Source organism: Pleurodeles waltl, chromosome 7 (genome assembly GCF_031143425.1).
Source record: "Pleurodeles waltl isolate 20211129_DDA chromosome 7, aPleWal1.hap1.20221129, whole genome shotgun sequence".
In the NCBI taxonomy this organism is placed as follows: Eukaryota; Metazoa; Chordata; class Amphibia; order Caudata; family Salamandridae; genus Pleurodeles; species Pleurodeles waltl.
In genome coordinates, this window is record NC_090446.1 from 1516717953 (window position 1) to 1516731403 (window position 13451).

General features: G+C 44.1%; 1 protein-coding gene across 2 annotated transcripts in view; it reads right to left on the bottom strand.

Moving 5' to 3' along the window:
* XRCC1 (X-ray repair cross complementing 1) overlaps window positions 1-13451 on the bottom strand; it is a 215217-nt gene that overhangs the window by 128289 nt on the left and 73477 nt on the right. For both annotated transcript variants that reach the window (XM_069201327.1, XM_069201328.1), the window contains exon 7: window positions 11926-12044. In XM_069201327.1, coding sequence (XP_069057428.1) covers window positions 11926-12044 — 119 coding nt within the window. The remainder of the gene's footprint in view (window positions 1-11925; window positions 12045-13451) is intronic.

Here is a 13451-nt window from a genome sequence, read left to right on the forward strand (position 1 = left end):
CTTTTCATTTTCTGCTGTCCTTTCTGCCTCTTTTGTGTCCAGATAGTGGTAGGCAAAAATGATAGGGTACCAAAAGCCAGGTAGTTCATACCCCAAACATTTGCTGTTCTTTAACTTTATTGTTAGCTATTTTTAGTGTTACTATAAGCTCATGATTTGATACCGGATCATTGGGAAATCAACTCAGAGGACCTCAAGACAAAGTAAGTTTGTCTAGAGTTTTGTTTAATGGCGCACAATGACAACTATTTGATGAATAGATCGGAAAAACTATCTGGTTCTATGATTTAGATGAAAGCTGGTCTATTGCTGGGGTTTCTCCTAAAAAATCATAAAAACTGTGAAATATTTTGCTATGTCGTTTTCTTTTGCTCAGTTCATTGGTTCTGCTAATTAGCTGTAAACAGACACTGAACACTGTGGCCGCTGTTCTGGTGTCTAAAAACGTAATTGTCTTCCGAGGTTACCTAAAAAGCCTTCAGAGGATTTTTTCGAAACTAAGAAAAGCTTAAAATTGCAATCTTTCCACGGACGTGCATTGTGAACACGTGCATTTCAAAACACACACCAAAAAATCATTCTGGGCTAAACTAAGCTTAATAAAACAGACTGTCTCACAAAGCAGGAAAGCATGTCTCAAACAATAGAGATACAGAAATACAAACATATTGTTTTAAATTCGACAAAAAAGTAAGCTACCCATTAGACAATACTTGCCTTATTCACAAAATGTTTCAGGATACTAATAGTTTTTTTCCATAAATAAACGCCTACACAGTGTCTAACAGTGAGAATCTGATGTTCCAGGTTCCTAGATTTTTTGGTCTTATCCTACGCTAACATAGCATGCGTACAGGGGCATAAGGCCTACCTTTTTCTGAGACCTGGTCCGGGACCTACTGGGGCACTGTAGGAAGCTGGCCCTTAATGTGGTATATAAATACAGTGTAAATGGTCCAGGGGTTCCCCAATGAATGGACAACGCTTGCTCAGGCTGCCTGTCTGCTGTTTTAGAGTTTGAGGGGGGGTGTTCTTACATCCTGTAGCAAGCACTCTCCTTCCCCTCGCTCTTCTGTCAGCTCAGACGCCACCATCTCAGGTTTAACAGTTGCCTGACTAGTCAGGACTTGTGGGTCACGTGGGCATTCACCAGGTAGAATTTCCTTGGCTAACTGGAACTTTGGCAAAAAGTTGCCCACCTTTCCTACACTTTCCCTTTTTCTTCTTCTGGGGCTTACTTGCACTGCACTAACTGCAGGGGTAGCACTTGCAGAATCCTTGGGTGAGGACTGGCACTGGATCAGTGCCTCACTTTGGCTCAGCCCAACCTCTGGGTGGTCATTTCCAAGGAGACGGTCAAGGGCGAAGGTCTGTACTGACTACCACCCTTCTTCAACTAAGGGACCCAGCTATCTCTAGGGTTCTAAAGCCACAGTCTTAACAGTAACCTCCCCTGGGATAGCCCTTACACTTCTAGTCTCACCTGGGACGTAATGGTTTGAGTTCCAGCCTGTCATGTACAAGAGTGTGACTGGCACAGGTATCTCACGACAGTGGCTTGGACTCAAATCACCAGTAGGTGGTGGAAGTGACTACTCCCTTCTGGAATCTCCATCTCACCTTGTGGGCCCACTTTCCAGTTAAAGGTTAGGAGGACCTCCTCATCTGAGGAGCCATCCTCAAACACTACACTAGCAACTCCTGGAGGTGCACTAGCGTGTTGGTTTTTAGGACAGGAAGGGTCCTTGGGTCGGGCCCTATCTTGTTACAGTTAAGGCACCAAGCCTTCTTCGGGTCCCAGTTCTTACCCTGGTACCCACTTTTGTTTTGTGAGGTGTCTCAGGGCCCACCCTTCTGAGCAGGTTTTTGGGGGACTACAGAGGACTATTTTTCTTTATTTTTAGAGTGTTCCACCTTTTTCTCTTAGGGGGAAGGAGGGGCTTCCCCGACCCTTTCTTTTGGTCATCTCCTCCATGACTTTTCTTGGACGCTTTAGTCTTGACCCAATGATCAGCCTTCCTCTCCAGCTCTTGGGGAGAGACTGGCCCCAGGTCCACCAGGGATTGATGCAACTTCTAAGAAGTACAGTTACTTAACAGATGTTCCTTCATAATTAAATTGTTAAGCCCATCGTAATCGTGTAAATGACTTCCCTTCAACCAAGCACCCAGTGTTTCCACTGAAAAGTCTACAAAATCAACCCAGGACTGACTTGGGGTCTTTTGTGTCTCCCTGAACAAGATTCTATTATTTTCAGTGGTGAATCCAAAGCCCTCAATGGGCCCTTCATGAGGTCATAGGACTCAGTATGTGTCCCTTCCCATGTCAGGGGTCTATCCCTGCACTTGCTTGAGAACAGCTCCCAGAGTAGAGAGCTCCAATACTTTTTGTTGCATTTGCTCACTCTACAAGCCCTCTCCAAGGCTGAAAACCATTTTGGTGATATCGTCACCATCCTCATATTTGGGGACAATTCCTTTGGAGATTTTAGGGTCGAAAGCCAACTCTTTCCTCCCTATTTAAAGTATTGCTGCCACCAGAGATTGGTTCTAACCCCATACATTATTTATTTTTCTATAGCTAAGAGTTTAGCCTCTAATGCTATCTGCATCTTCAGCATCTCCTTCTGAGACACTACTAGTACGGTTCTCAGTGGAGGTATTGTCTGAGGGGGACGTGATGGAAGAGATGGAGTCACTGTCTACCTCATCCACCTCGGTGCTATCTTCTTCCTGCCAGGGCCTGAAGGTTTTCTGCCAGCAACTGCTGCAGATGAGCTTTTGAGGGTTTAGGACCCATGGCAAGTTCCCATGCTTTACAAAGCTCCTTACGTTGGGGTACCTTAAGGTGTTGATAGAGTGCCAGATTGAGTTCCTGGGAAGGACCTTGCTCAGACATGGTGTTTAAAGTAGTTGGGAACTTTTCAAAAGGACTTACAAAAAATGCCAAGAATTTTTCTAAAGGGCTTAACTTACTTTACTACTTTAAATTCTAAACAGTTATGCATAGGGACTTAACCAAGGTCCTACAGCTATTTTAAAACAATTTAGAAAAAATTGAAAATTGGGAAAAAGAAAAAAAAGAGTTTTCACTACCTAGAGACAGTTTTTGGATTCCGCTGTGGAATGACTTATCAACTAAGTGGTACAGTAGATGTCAAGTCGTGTATCCCAACCACTGCACCACCAATGTGGGAAGCTGGCCCCTTTAATTGGTATGTAAATGCTGTGTAAAGGGCTCAGGGGTTCCCCAATGAGTGGGCTGGTTAAGGAATCCTAAAGTGCTCTGTTTAGGGATAGTGTGGGCGAGCAGCCGTAGGCTTAACACAGAGGAGTGCAAGACAAATACACACAAGTCAATATATGAAACACAACTCAAAAAGGAGTTCCACTCCAATTTATAAATATAGCAGGTATCTTTATATGTGTTTAGGCATCGGAGGAAAAATCGTTGAGGTAAGTACGTTTATAAATACAAATTTTTCTCACTTAAAAAAGTGGACACAGTACAATTTCTGAGTTCTACAGTGTTCTCCTGTGGGAGGAAAAACAAGTTCTGCAAACAAGTTGAGTATGGCAACTTACAAGACCAATCTCCAGGAGTTAAGGTGAATACTGGGCAAGCACCAGCAGTACACCACCAGCGGCATGGCGGCAGCCGGGTGTAGGGTGCAAAACAGCATTGGGTGCCCAATGCATTCCAATGGAGATCAGTAACTGCGAAAAGAGGCTGCAGGGTCTGGCCAGGAGGCCAGTCGGGCTGAACCAACACTGGGGCTTAGCCTTACAATGCTCTGGCACGGATAGCCACCTTTGGTCGTCTTCTCCACGGCTAAGGGGCATCACAAGAGCCCAGAAGAACTCCACTATCAGAAGCCAGTCACTCTGACCACTGTCCTCTGAACCTTTCCGCATGGCCCACACCCACCCGGTCTGGACATCCTTTTGTGTGATCAGATCGCAACCCAGCACAACCCTTGTGAGCTAGACTATAAGAGAAAGGCCTACCGCAGTCCCCATCACCCAGAGGATCAGGTGGGAGACTATTTAGAATAAAACAAGCCAAAAAGAGACAATATGTTAACAACTGGGAGTGCTGCATCTCCACTAGTAAATATGCCACTGGGCCCTCGACAATCAGAGAAGGGGAGGAGGGTAGAGTGCACAGGGGCATCCACCTTGAAGCATATAGCAGTCGGACATTTATCTGGGTCATTTTTGTGATTTGTGTAGTATTGTGCCTTACTGGAGAATAAAGTACTTTTCATTTCTAAAAGATAAGCACTGGGTTGGACATGTGTTTGCACTGCTGGTTGTGTTGAGTTTTGAGATTGTCATGTTCAAACAATGGATGGAAGTATTTCACATGAGTGTGTGTGGTGGAAATGTTCATTTGCACAGTTTTTAATAGCTCCCCACTCAAAAAGAAGTACTTTGAAAAAACAAATGTAAAAGTTAATTTTCCACCACACCAAATTCGATCTCAACAGATCTCAATTTTGCAACTCTTGGGATGCAGTTCAGGACTCTTAGAAAGTATATCCCTCAGTTCAATTTGGATGTACAAAAGCAGGCTGATTCAGTTAGTAAATTAAGTGTAAACAGAATACTAGTGTGTTAAAAGGTTTCTGCACAGAAGTTGATATCTTTGTACGGATTTTGTGCAATTTATTACAGCATCAGAATACCAGAGAATGACCACTATGCATTTTACACAAATGACAATATTACGAACAGCTTTTCTCAAGCTTCATATCTCTGTGTTTCAGGCTCTTAAGGAATAATTTAGCTGGCACAGGAAGATATCTGATTACGATTGCCAAGATTTCTGTAAGTGCGTTGTTAGAAGGGATTTAATAGCATAACGGGTAATACTATTTGGCCTACATTTGAGCTTGAAGACGGCTCAGTTTGCTGTGTTTTATATAGTATGGGTTTGAAATGGAGGAGGAAGGTTTATTCATTATTTTCACTGGTCCAAATTGTAGCACGGTGGAGCACATGGTGATTCACAAAAATTACTGTTACTTGTTCTAATGTGAACTCACTAATCACCAAGAATGACAAATGCTTTAAAACCACTTGCTGTCACAAAGCAGACACTGTTCATGAGCAAGGCATGCACAAGTAAATAATAACCTGTTTTATATAGCACTCCGTATCATAAGTGTTGCCATTTCAAAGCGCTGTGAGTCCCATCAATTATCTGATTAAGCAGTGCTTAACTGATCAACCGAAGAAGGATGGAAAGCTGAACTCAAGTTGTCGGAGAAGACACTTCTCATGTCTTGACTACTGTTAGCTTACAGTGGGCTAAAAGCCCGCCCACTGCTGACCACTGGTTGACTTTATTGTAACTCATTTGCTTGATTCTTATTCGTTAGCTTTTGTGGGCTTCCCTTCTTCTTGATTTGCCCCTCTCCTGGAGCGTCTTCTGCTCACTTTTTAGGCGCTACTTTTTTTTTTTTTTTTTTAAGCAGTCCATTAATGTTGTCTCCCTCATGCACGTCCCCCACCACACACACGTTCTTCTTTCTCCGTCTGTGTGCTTCTCCCCATCCCACAGTGCTTTGCTGCCCATGCACTTCTCCCCCCAGCTCCAAGTTGCTCTCTCTTTTGTTTGCTTTCCCCTTCCGCCGTGTTTTTCTCTTTTTGCTTTGCGCCTCCCCCTTGCTATGAGTGTCCAAAAAAAAAAAAAAAAAAAAAATGACACGTTGGCGCATTCTAATATTTCTTTTCTTAGCCATGCTGCAAAGCTTTGGGGACGCTATACAGAAGTAGTAAAACCACTGACAAAGCCAATAGGCCTGTAAAGGCAAAGAGTACTGGCATCGCCAATGCTTAGTTCCTTAACTGGCACTTTGCAAGGAACACAGATGCATATTCAGAACCTAACCACTGCTAGCCCATGTTTTTCATTTCAACAGCAACCCTGTAAGTCGCAGGTCTTTAAACTTTTTTTTTTTTTTTTTAATTAGAGCTTCTGGCCCCTACTTGAGAAAAAGGTCTTAATGTCTGCCCCCCCCCAAACCTTATGGTGAGGAAATGGCGAGAGGAAAGGCAGGGCCTGAAGGATGGATCTGGTGGTGCACGATTTACAACATAATTTTTAGAGTAGCTTTTATTTCACCCAAAATTCACATTAAATATTATAATAGTGCAAATGCATCAAACAAAAACAAAAATTCTCCAAAAATCTTTGTCGCCCATTACTAGGGTAAAGTGTGCCTCTTGCGCTGTGAGAGGCCCCGAAGTAACTGCACCTGCTGCACTACGGATAGCCTTGGCTCTGCCCACCAGGCTAACTGCCCTACCCCCTCACTCCTCTACCAAGGGTGCACTTAAAGGGCCAAAGCAGGCTCTCTGGCCATGTCAGAAAATAAACCCCACATCTCACCTCACCCCTGGGGCCTTTCTACAGCCCAAAGCTAACGTTGCCCGTTTATACAAAGAAATGATCTCTTCGAAGGAAACTTTCCATTCTCTGATGCTCTTCAATAAACATAGCAGGTGAAACATACCTAAAAAGAAAACGTACTTTGCAAGTTTCTTCTTCAAGGTGGAGAGCAGAAAAGTAGCAGTAAGATTTTGTGTACTTTCTATATTTTGAATAACAGTATTGGTCCCCTGTCCTCTTCAACAAAAGGGGGGGCATTTTCACTCCACAGAGCAGACCCATTTTCGCTCTACAGAACAAAGGTATGTAAGGTACTGATAACTGGGGTGGGATTACAAACCAGGACTGGTTGCTGAAGAGATGCTGAAACATGGAGTTCCAACTTCAAGGCCTGTTGGCACAATAAGGTGCATGGGCAAAAAAATTCCTTGGCCACCCTCCATTGGCTCCCAGTGGAGGAAAGAATCAAAATCAAAGCACTCAGTATAGGAAGTGTGAAAGAAAAGTAATACCTCAATCCCAAAAGCAGAGATTTAGGAAACCTGAAAATTCTGTAGTGGTGCCATTGCCACTCCAAGATATCCCTGTATCTAGGTAGGAAGGTCAGGTCTTACCCGACCTCAGCAGGGGCAAGTGTATAACATCTACAACGCAGAACATGGAGATGCATGGGTTAGGCAAACTCCTGCAGCCATGAATCTCAAACTTGGGTGGGTAAGGAGGATCACAATTTGCTTGAAGGTATTCATCAGCCTAATTTAATGAACACCTAGATTTTTGACTCGAGCTAAAAAGGTGATTTCTACACAAAAAGGTGATTTCTACAGCAAAGAGGGAAAATGGTAGAAAATTTCAGGCAAGACAGACTAAGAGACCAACCTAGTTAATCGACTTAGTGCACCAGCTGCAGAGGCTGTGCAAAGAGAGTAGGCGACTGAGTTGTGATTCACCTAAAGTAAAATCGATAAAAACAATCAAACGTGGTTGTTCAGTAACAGCTCTAGAAAAATACAAATATAATAAAACTAAGAAACTGCCGTTTTGAAAACAGTTGTTCACAAACATCTCCAGGTTGGATGACCCCCTTCTATTAGCAGGTATTTCAAGAACACTAAACACACTTTAAGTCTCTAAAACAGTTGTAGCAACAAGACAAAGTATAGGACAGACAAATACAGAGGAGGAAATAACACTAACAGGAACTGGCAATGCAAATAGGACTGGCTTTAAAGAAATGTTGTATTGTAATGTGAAGCATTATGAGTAAATAGCATGGGAATGGCTATGTATTTGTGTAGAAACAAAGAACTCCAGAATAATACTGGTGTAGGTTACATGGTCAGATGGCAGATGCACTTTCAAGTCAGACCTAAAATTCCATGTGGGTTTATGACTTCTCTATTCCCATCTACGCTGTCGGAGAAAAACAACATGTTAGCTAGCTATCTAGTACACTTTAATAGGCTTACATTGCCACATGCATGCCCATGAAAGTTTAAGTTCAGGCACCTGGATAAATAAAATGATCACAGCTTCAAGGAAGGCAATGACTTTTTGGAAGCACACAACTTCGACCGAATCAAAACATGTACTTCTGGTTCTCAATGTGGGCGCAGCTGAAGTCTCTCTCCTGGTAATGGTCACCTAATCGTCTGGTGATGGTTGTGCTATCAAGACAGATCATAAAAATGACAAAAAGGATAGACAATCAGACAGAGAGGGATTCTTATCACCAGATGCCCATGAGATATCATTTGGGGTGAAGGTCCGGTTTTCATGTGTATATTGTCGAATGGACAAGCAGGCCCAACCCTCCTCCAGCACAAGACCTTTGGCTATCAGTTAACAGAACTACACTATGGAGCGGTGAACGTATACTGTGTCACTAAAGCAAGGTTTGTTTCTATGCGCATAAGTTGTTCAGTTCATTAATGCCAATCCTTTATTAGAAGTGAGGGTGTATGCGGAGAAAGGCAGTAAGCACAGTTTGAGGATACATACAGTGGTGGTTCCAATACAGAAATATAGACAAACGAGAATGCTGCCCGATTATATGCAAATATATAAAGAAGCATTAAAGCACGGCAGGTGATTGTTTTGAAAATAAAATGCGCACAAAACAATTTGACACTCAAAACAATTTTATATTCTGAAACGGTGTAATTTCTCTGAATTAATACATCTCAGTATTTTAAAGAAACAAAATTAATAGTGGAGAATCAGTGCAAAAGAAGGATAGGCATGATTGTGGCAACATGAAAATAAATTAGGAGCCTAATTCTTACAGAAAGTCAGATATAGGACTTTGAGGCATTCATAGGTTTACAGAAGGAAGCCTAGAAAAGGTACTGCTAGCAAGCTTTTGTGAACTCTGTTTTCACATTAGTGAACACTTGTGTATATCTGCTTATGCAAAAATCTGCTGACTGCAAATTCACTTCTCTACACCATCGTTTTTCCCATCCGAGAAAAGGTTTAAGCCTTCCCTTGTCAGGGGCAAACTTCCAACCTTTTCCAGTGTGAGAAGAGAATTGAGAGAAGTCCTTAAACATGTTTGTGGGTGTGCAGGACTCTCAAAGCATTCCAACTTGGGGCTACTGCTTCCTGCTTCACTCCCCCTTGCATGAAGGTGGAAACAGCAGAGTTCTACTTGAATCCGAACTGTAGAAAGCTGGCTCTTTATACGATATATCAAAATGAGACATATAATGCGAAGAGTCCAGGGGTGCCCTGACTAGTGGACAGGAGCTTGCTCTAGCAATTCCAAGGTGCTCTTTTAGGGAGTAGTGCGGTCGAGCAGCCTTGGGAGTGTGGAGTGTGAGAGATCTGCAAATACACACAGTGTCAACAAATGAGACACGCGACTTAAGGAGATCCACACCAATTTACAAAATAGCAAGCATCTTTATATATGTTTTGGCACCAGAATCAGTATTATCAGGTAAGTAAGTTTTGCAAGAAAAACCTTTACAGTTTAGGAAAGTCGACAGTGCAGTTCTTGAAAGCTACAATGTTATCTTACGGAGGAAAAACAAATACAAGAAACAGGTAGAGAACAGCAACTTACTAGAGCAATCTCCTGGAATTTATGTAAGTATTGGGCAAGAGTCAAGACCACACCAACAGGTCATACCGGGCAGCATTGAGGCAGCCGTGTGCAGAGGTGTAGTACGGCATTGGGTGCCCAATGTCAGTCATTGGGGGATCAGTCCGGTTGGAAAAGAGGCTGCAGGTTAGACCTGGGGGTCCATTCAGTGTGGGCCACCAGGTGGTCTCGGTTCTTGTGATGCTCTGGGACGTAGACACATCAGTGGCCCTCTTCTCCTCAGTCCGCAGCAGCTGAGTGCAGAGGGTTCTTGAACCATCAGGTTTCAGTCACCGATGGCTGTCGCAGTGGAGGGGGCCAACAGAAACAGGCTGCAGGTGTGGACTGGAGGACCAGTCTGAATGGGGGAAGCAGACACACCTGTGGTCCTCATCTTCTCATTCTGGGGCGCCTGAGTGCAGAAGTGCAGTGGACCGTCGGGTTGCCAGCACAGGAGGTGGTTGCAGTTGAGTGGGGACCTGCACAAAGAGGCTGCAGGCGTCGGTGTGGAGGTTGCAGTGGGGAATGATGGAGTGTCTCTGGAGAGGGTGGGGACCGCATTGGAACCGCTGGCCCACTTCGGCTCCAGTTGGTGGGCACAGGTTCAATGGTACTGTCCAGCACTGGGTTTTGGCAGTCTGTAGTACTTTTCAGTGGTTCTTCGGTGCCTGCAAAGGTACAGGGAAGCAGCTTCACTGATCCATGGGAGTTCCTTGTGCTGGGCTGAAGTTCTTCCTTGGCTTTTGGAAGATTCAGCAGCTGGAGGACGTGACGTCTTTCTAGAAACTGTTGAAGTCATCAGGCAGGCTGGCAGGGCTGGTGCCGAGTCAGCCAGTGGTCTTCAGTTCTTGCCTTTTGCTTCTCTTGATTGTCCTTCAGATCAGCAGGGATCTGATTTCCTCGTGCCAGCCACCCATACAACATTTAGGGGTGTTAGAGGAGTGTAGTGTAGAAGCCAATACGGTACTTATACCCTTTGGGTCACTATGCCCTCTATGTGACCACTTCCTGTGGGAAGTGGGCATAACCCTATCCCAGAGTTTCTAGTTCTGCCAACACCAAGAATGCAGGCTTTCAAAAGTTGTGTCCATATCAGGCAGCGCACCTTAGAGGTGGGTCTGACCTGAGAGGTGGGCACCCCTCCCGGTCTGCTAATTTTACCACCTGTCCAGGTGCCAAATGGCCACTGGGCAAGAGAGGGGGCGGTCGGCATCCTCACCTTTGAGGGAAGCCAGATCTACATATCAAGGGCAGTGGGCTTCTTTGAAGTTCCCTGCCTTGGAATGCAGATACAGAGCTCATCCGGTTGGGAGGAGTGTGCTAACAACCCTGCCAGAGCAGGCTTTGTTCCTGTTTGCCAGAGAGCAAAATCTCTAACTCTTGGGGGTCAGAAACGTGTTGGTGGGAGCAGGCCAGTTAGAACTAGTCAGCCAGCACACAGGTAAATGGTAGGTTTTTCAGGGCACCTCTAAAAGGTGTGGTCGGATGCGTGTATTAATAAATCCATCACTTGTATCAAACATCTCGAATTAAACCCTCACTGATGCCATGCATCCCTATCCTCAGTGAAGCCGTCATGTAGCTGTGGAACTCTTAGTGACCAGGGTCCAGCACATGTACTTAAAATGGCTAAGAATTGACAAAGATATAGCAGCAGGGGCATATCTGCTCAGGCAGAGATGTCCTCACACTTCAACCTATGCACCCTGCCCTAGAGCTCCAAGGCCTGCTGTAGGGGTGACTTACACATATTGCATGCAGTGTTTTCACTTTTAGCTGCACCAAGAGACGCAGCCTGCAATGGCAGTCTGCATGTGCTGGGTGAGGGTTCCCTGAGGGTAGCACAATACACATCTTGCAGCCCTTGGGAACCCTCTTTGGTGCCCATGCCCTAGGTACCTGGGGTATCATTTACTAGGGACTTACAGGGGGCCAAAGGTACTGATAATTGGGGGACAATCGCACAGTTTTAGGAAAAGAGCTCTGGCACTGAGGACCTGGTTAGCAGGAACCCAGTGCACGTTCAGTCAAAATTGCATCAAATATCAGACAAAAAGCGGGAGCAACCTTATCAAAATGGGCACATTGCTACAGCAACCCCGAAATAAAAGGACCCTAAACATAATCAAAGAGGCTATTGTCAAAGCGCTGACATAATGAAAACTGCCATAATCAGTCACTTCACTGAATGGCACCAAAAGCGAAAATATTGTTTTTTTGTTTTGTCTTAACATAGGTTGATTACTGAAGCATCCCTTCCCAAAGACAGGTATTTCTCTTTAAACATTCACACCTTTGTAATAATGGAAGTACTTAAAAACACATCAGCAACTAGAAATAGTGTATGATAAATAAGTTGTTACTCTCTGATGGGAATGTCACATGTGGCTATTGCAGATAAGGATATGTCAGTACATGTCCAGAGAGTACTAGCAAATATTTACCTTGGTGGAACTGCCACTACTAGGAGGTTTGGTAGCTGGTGAGGCGCTGGGTTCCCCGGAGATGTCAGAGTGGAGAGCAGCGGCAGCATATGTCGGCGAGGGCTGCTCACTCTGGGAGGCTACAATAAGAAATTAAATCAGTCAGTGCCTGAGTTTTTATCCTACAGGATACTGAGCCACTCAGGGACCACAAGGTAAGTGTGCATACTGCCAGACAGATTCACATCTATGAGGTTAGGGGCTAGCTACTAAACACAAACTGGAGAAAATTTAAATAACAACACATGCTTGAGCATGACACTCAAAATCTCTACCAAGATTCTACCTCTTCTGAGAAGCTCATGTGCGAGCAGGAACACATGGGACAAGGGCATGATCTGGACAGAGCAAAAATAACAGCAGTCATTCCAGTCTGAGCTGAATCACGTTTTGTATTACTCTGCCATCCACGGGTTATTCAGAATTGTTTTTAAACGCTTTTGAAATAAAAATAAAAAAATCTTCTATTATAAGGACGCTACAATGCCACTAGAATAATCTTTCGCATCAAATAGGCGGGCAATCAGTTTAGCCTTTGACACTTCACTTCATATGAAAGATGGGAGGGCAGCATGTGCATCAGACAACCGTCAACTGTTAATAGTGGAGTAACTATGATCGTGTTGACAGTAATTTGCAAGTTTACCTGTTTATAATATGAGCTACCCTAGACCGTAACAGTCTTTGTATTATCCTTGCATCACAATGTAAGTTGATCCTGGCATCTATGCATGTAAAGTCTTTCTACTGGCATGTGAGGTTTTGGCACCCTGGACAGGAATGAGAAAGGAGTCCTTTCACAAAATGTTATTTTTATACATGAACTGAAAAGATTGTTAGCCCCATTAAATCCTGGAGATCTCAAACCCCAGAGGTCAATATGACAGAAACTAGGGGAAGGGGTTCATAAAAGTTAAATTTTCTCCACACTATGACATGTATCCCCTTCTTGGAATCCCACAGGCTTGTGGTGGGTATTCTTACTTTAGGGACTATGTTCTGGTCAGGTATGCCCTACAAACGCTTCAGGGGTATAGATTCACATCAGATGTTCAGGGTAACCACTGACCACGGTGAAGAGTTCCATTTAGATTTGTTATCAAATTTATCTTAGGTGCATGCTCTAAAACACTAACTGATCCAGCCCCACAAGTCTGATCCTCTGCTCCAGGAGCATAGGAACCATGCTGAAAGTTTAGAGAACTGTATCTGGCCTGACAAAAACATTTTATTTAGCCACTTGACTGAACTAAAAGGTCCCCTATCTCAGATGTGCACAGTTATGGTCAGGATTTTCCTGTTGGTGGGAGATCACCTACAGTTCTCTGTCACCAACAGAACTCACAGGTTCAACCTGCAGTGTCCGAGAAATGGCCAGCTCCTCAATGAATTGTCTACTCTTTTTACTTCTGGGCGATTCTGGCCAGATGGGCTGCACAGGTTGAGCACCCCGGAGCTCAATTACAGCAACAAACTTAATAGAGGCC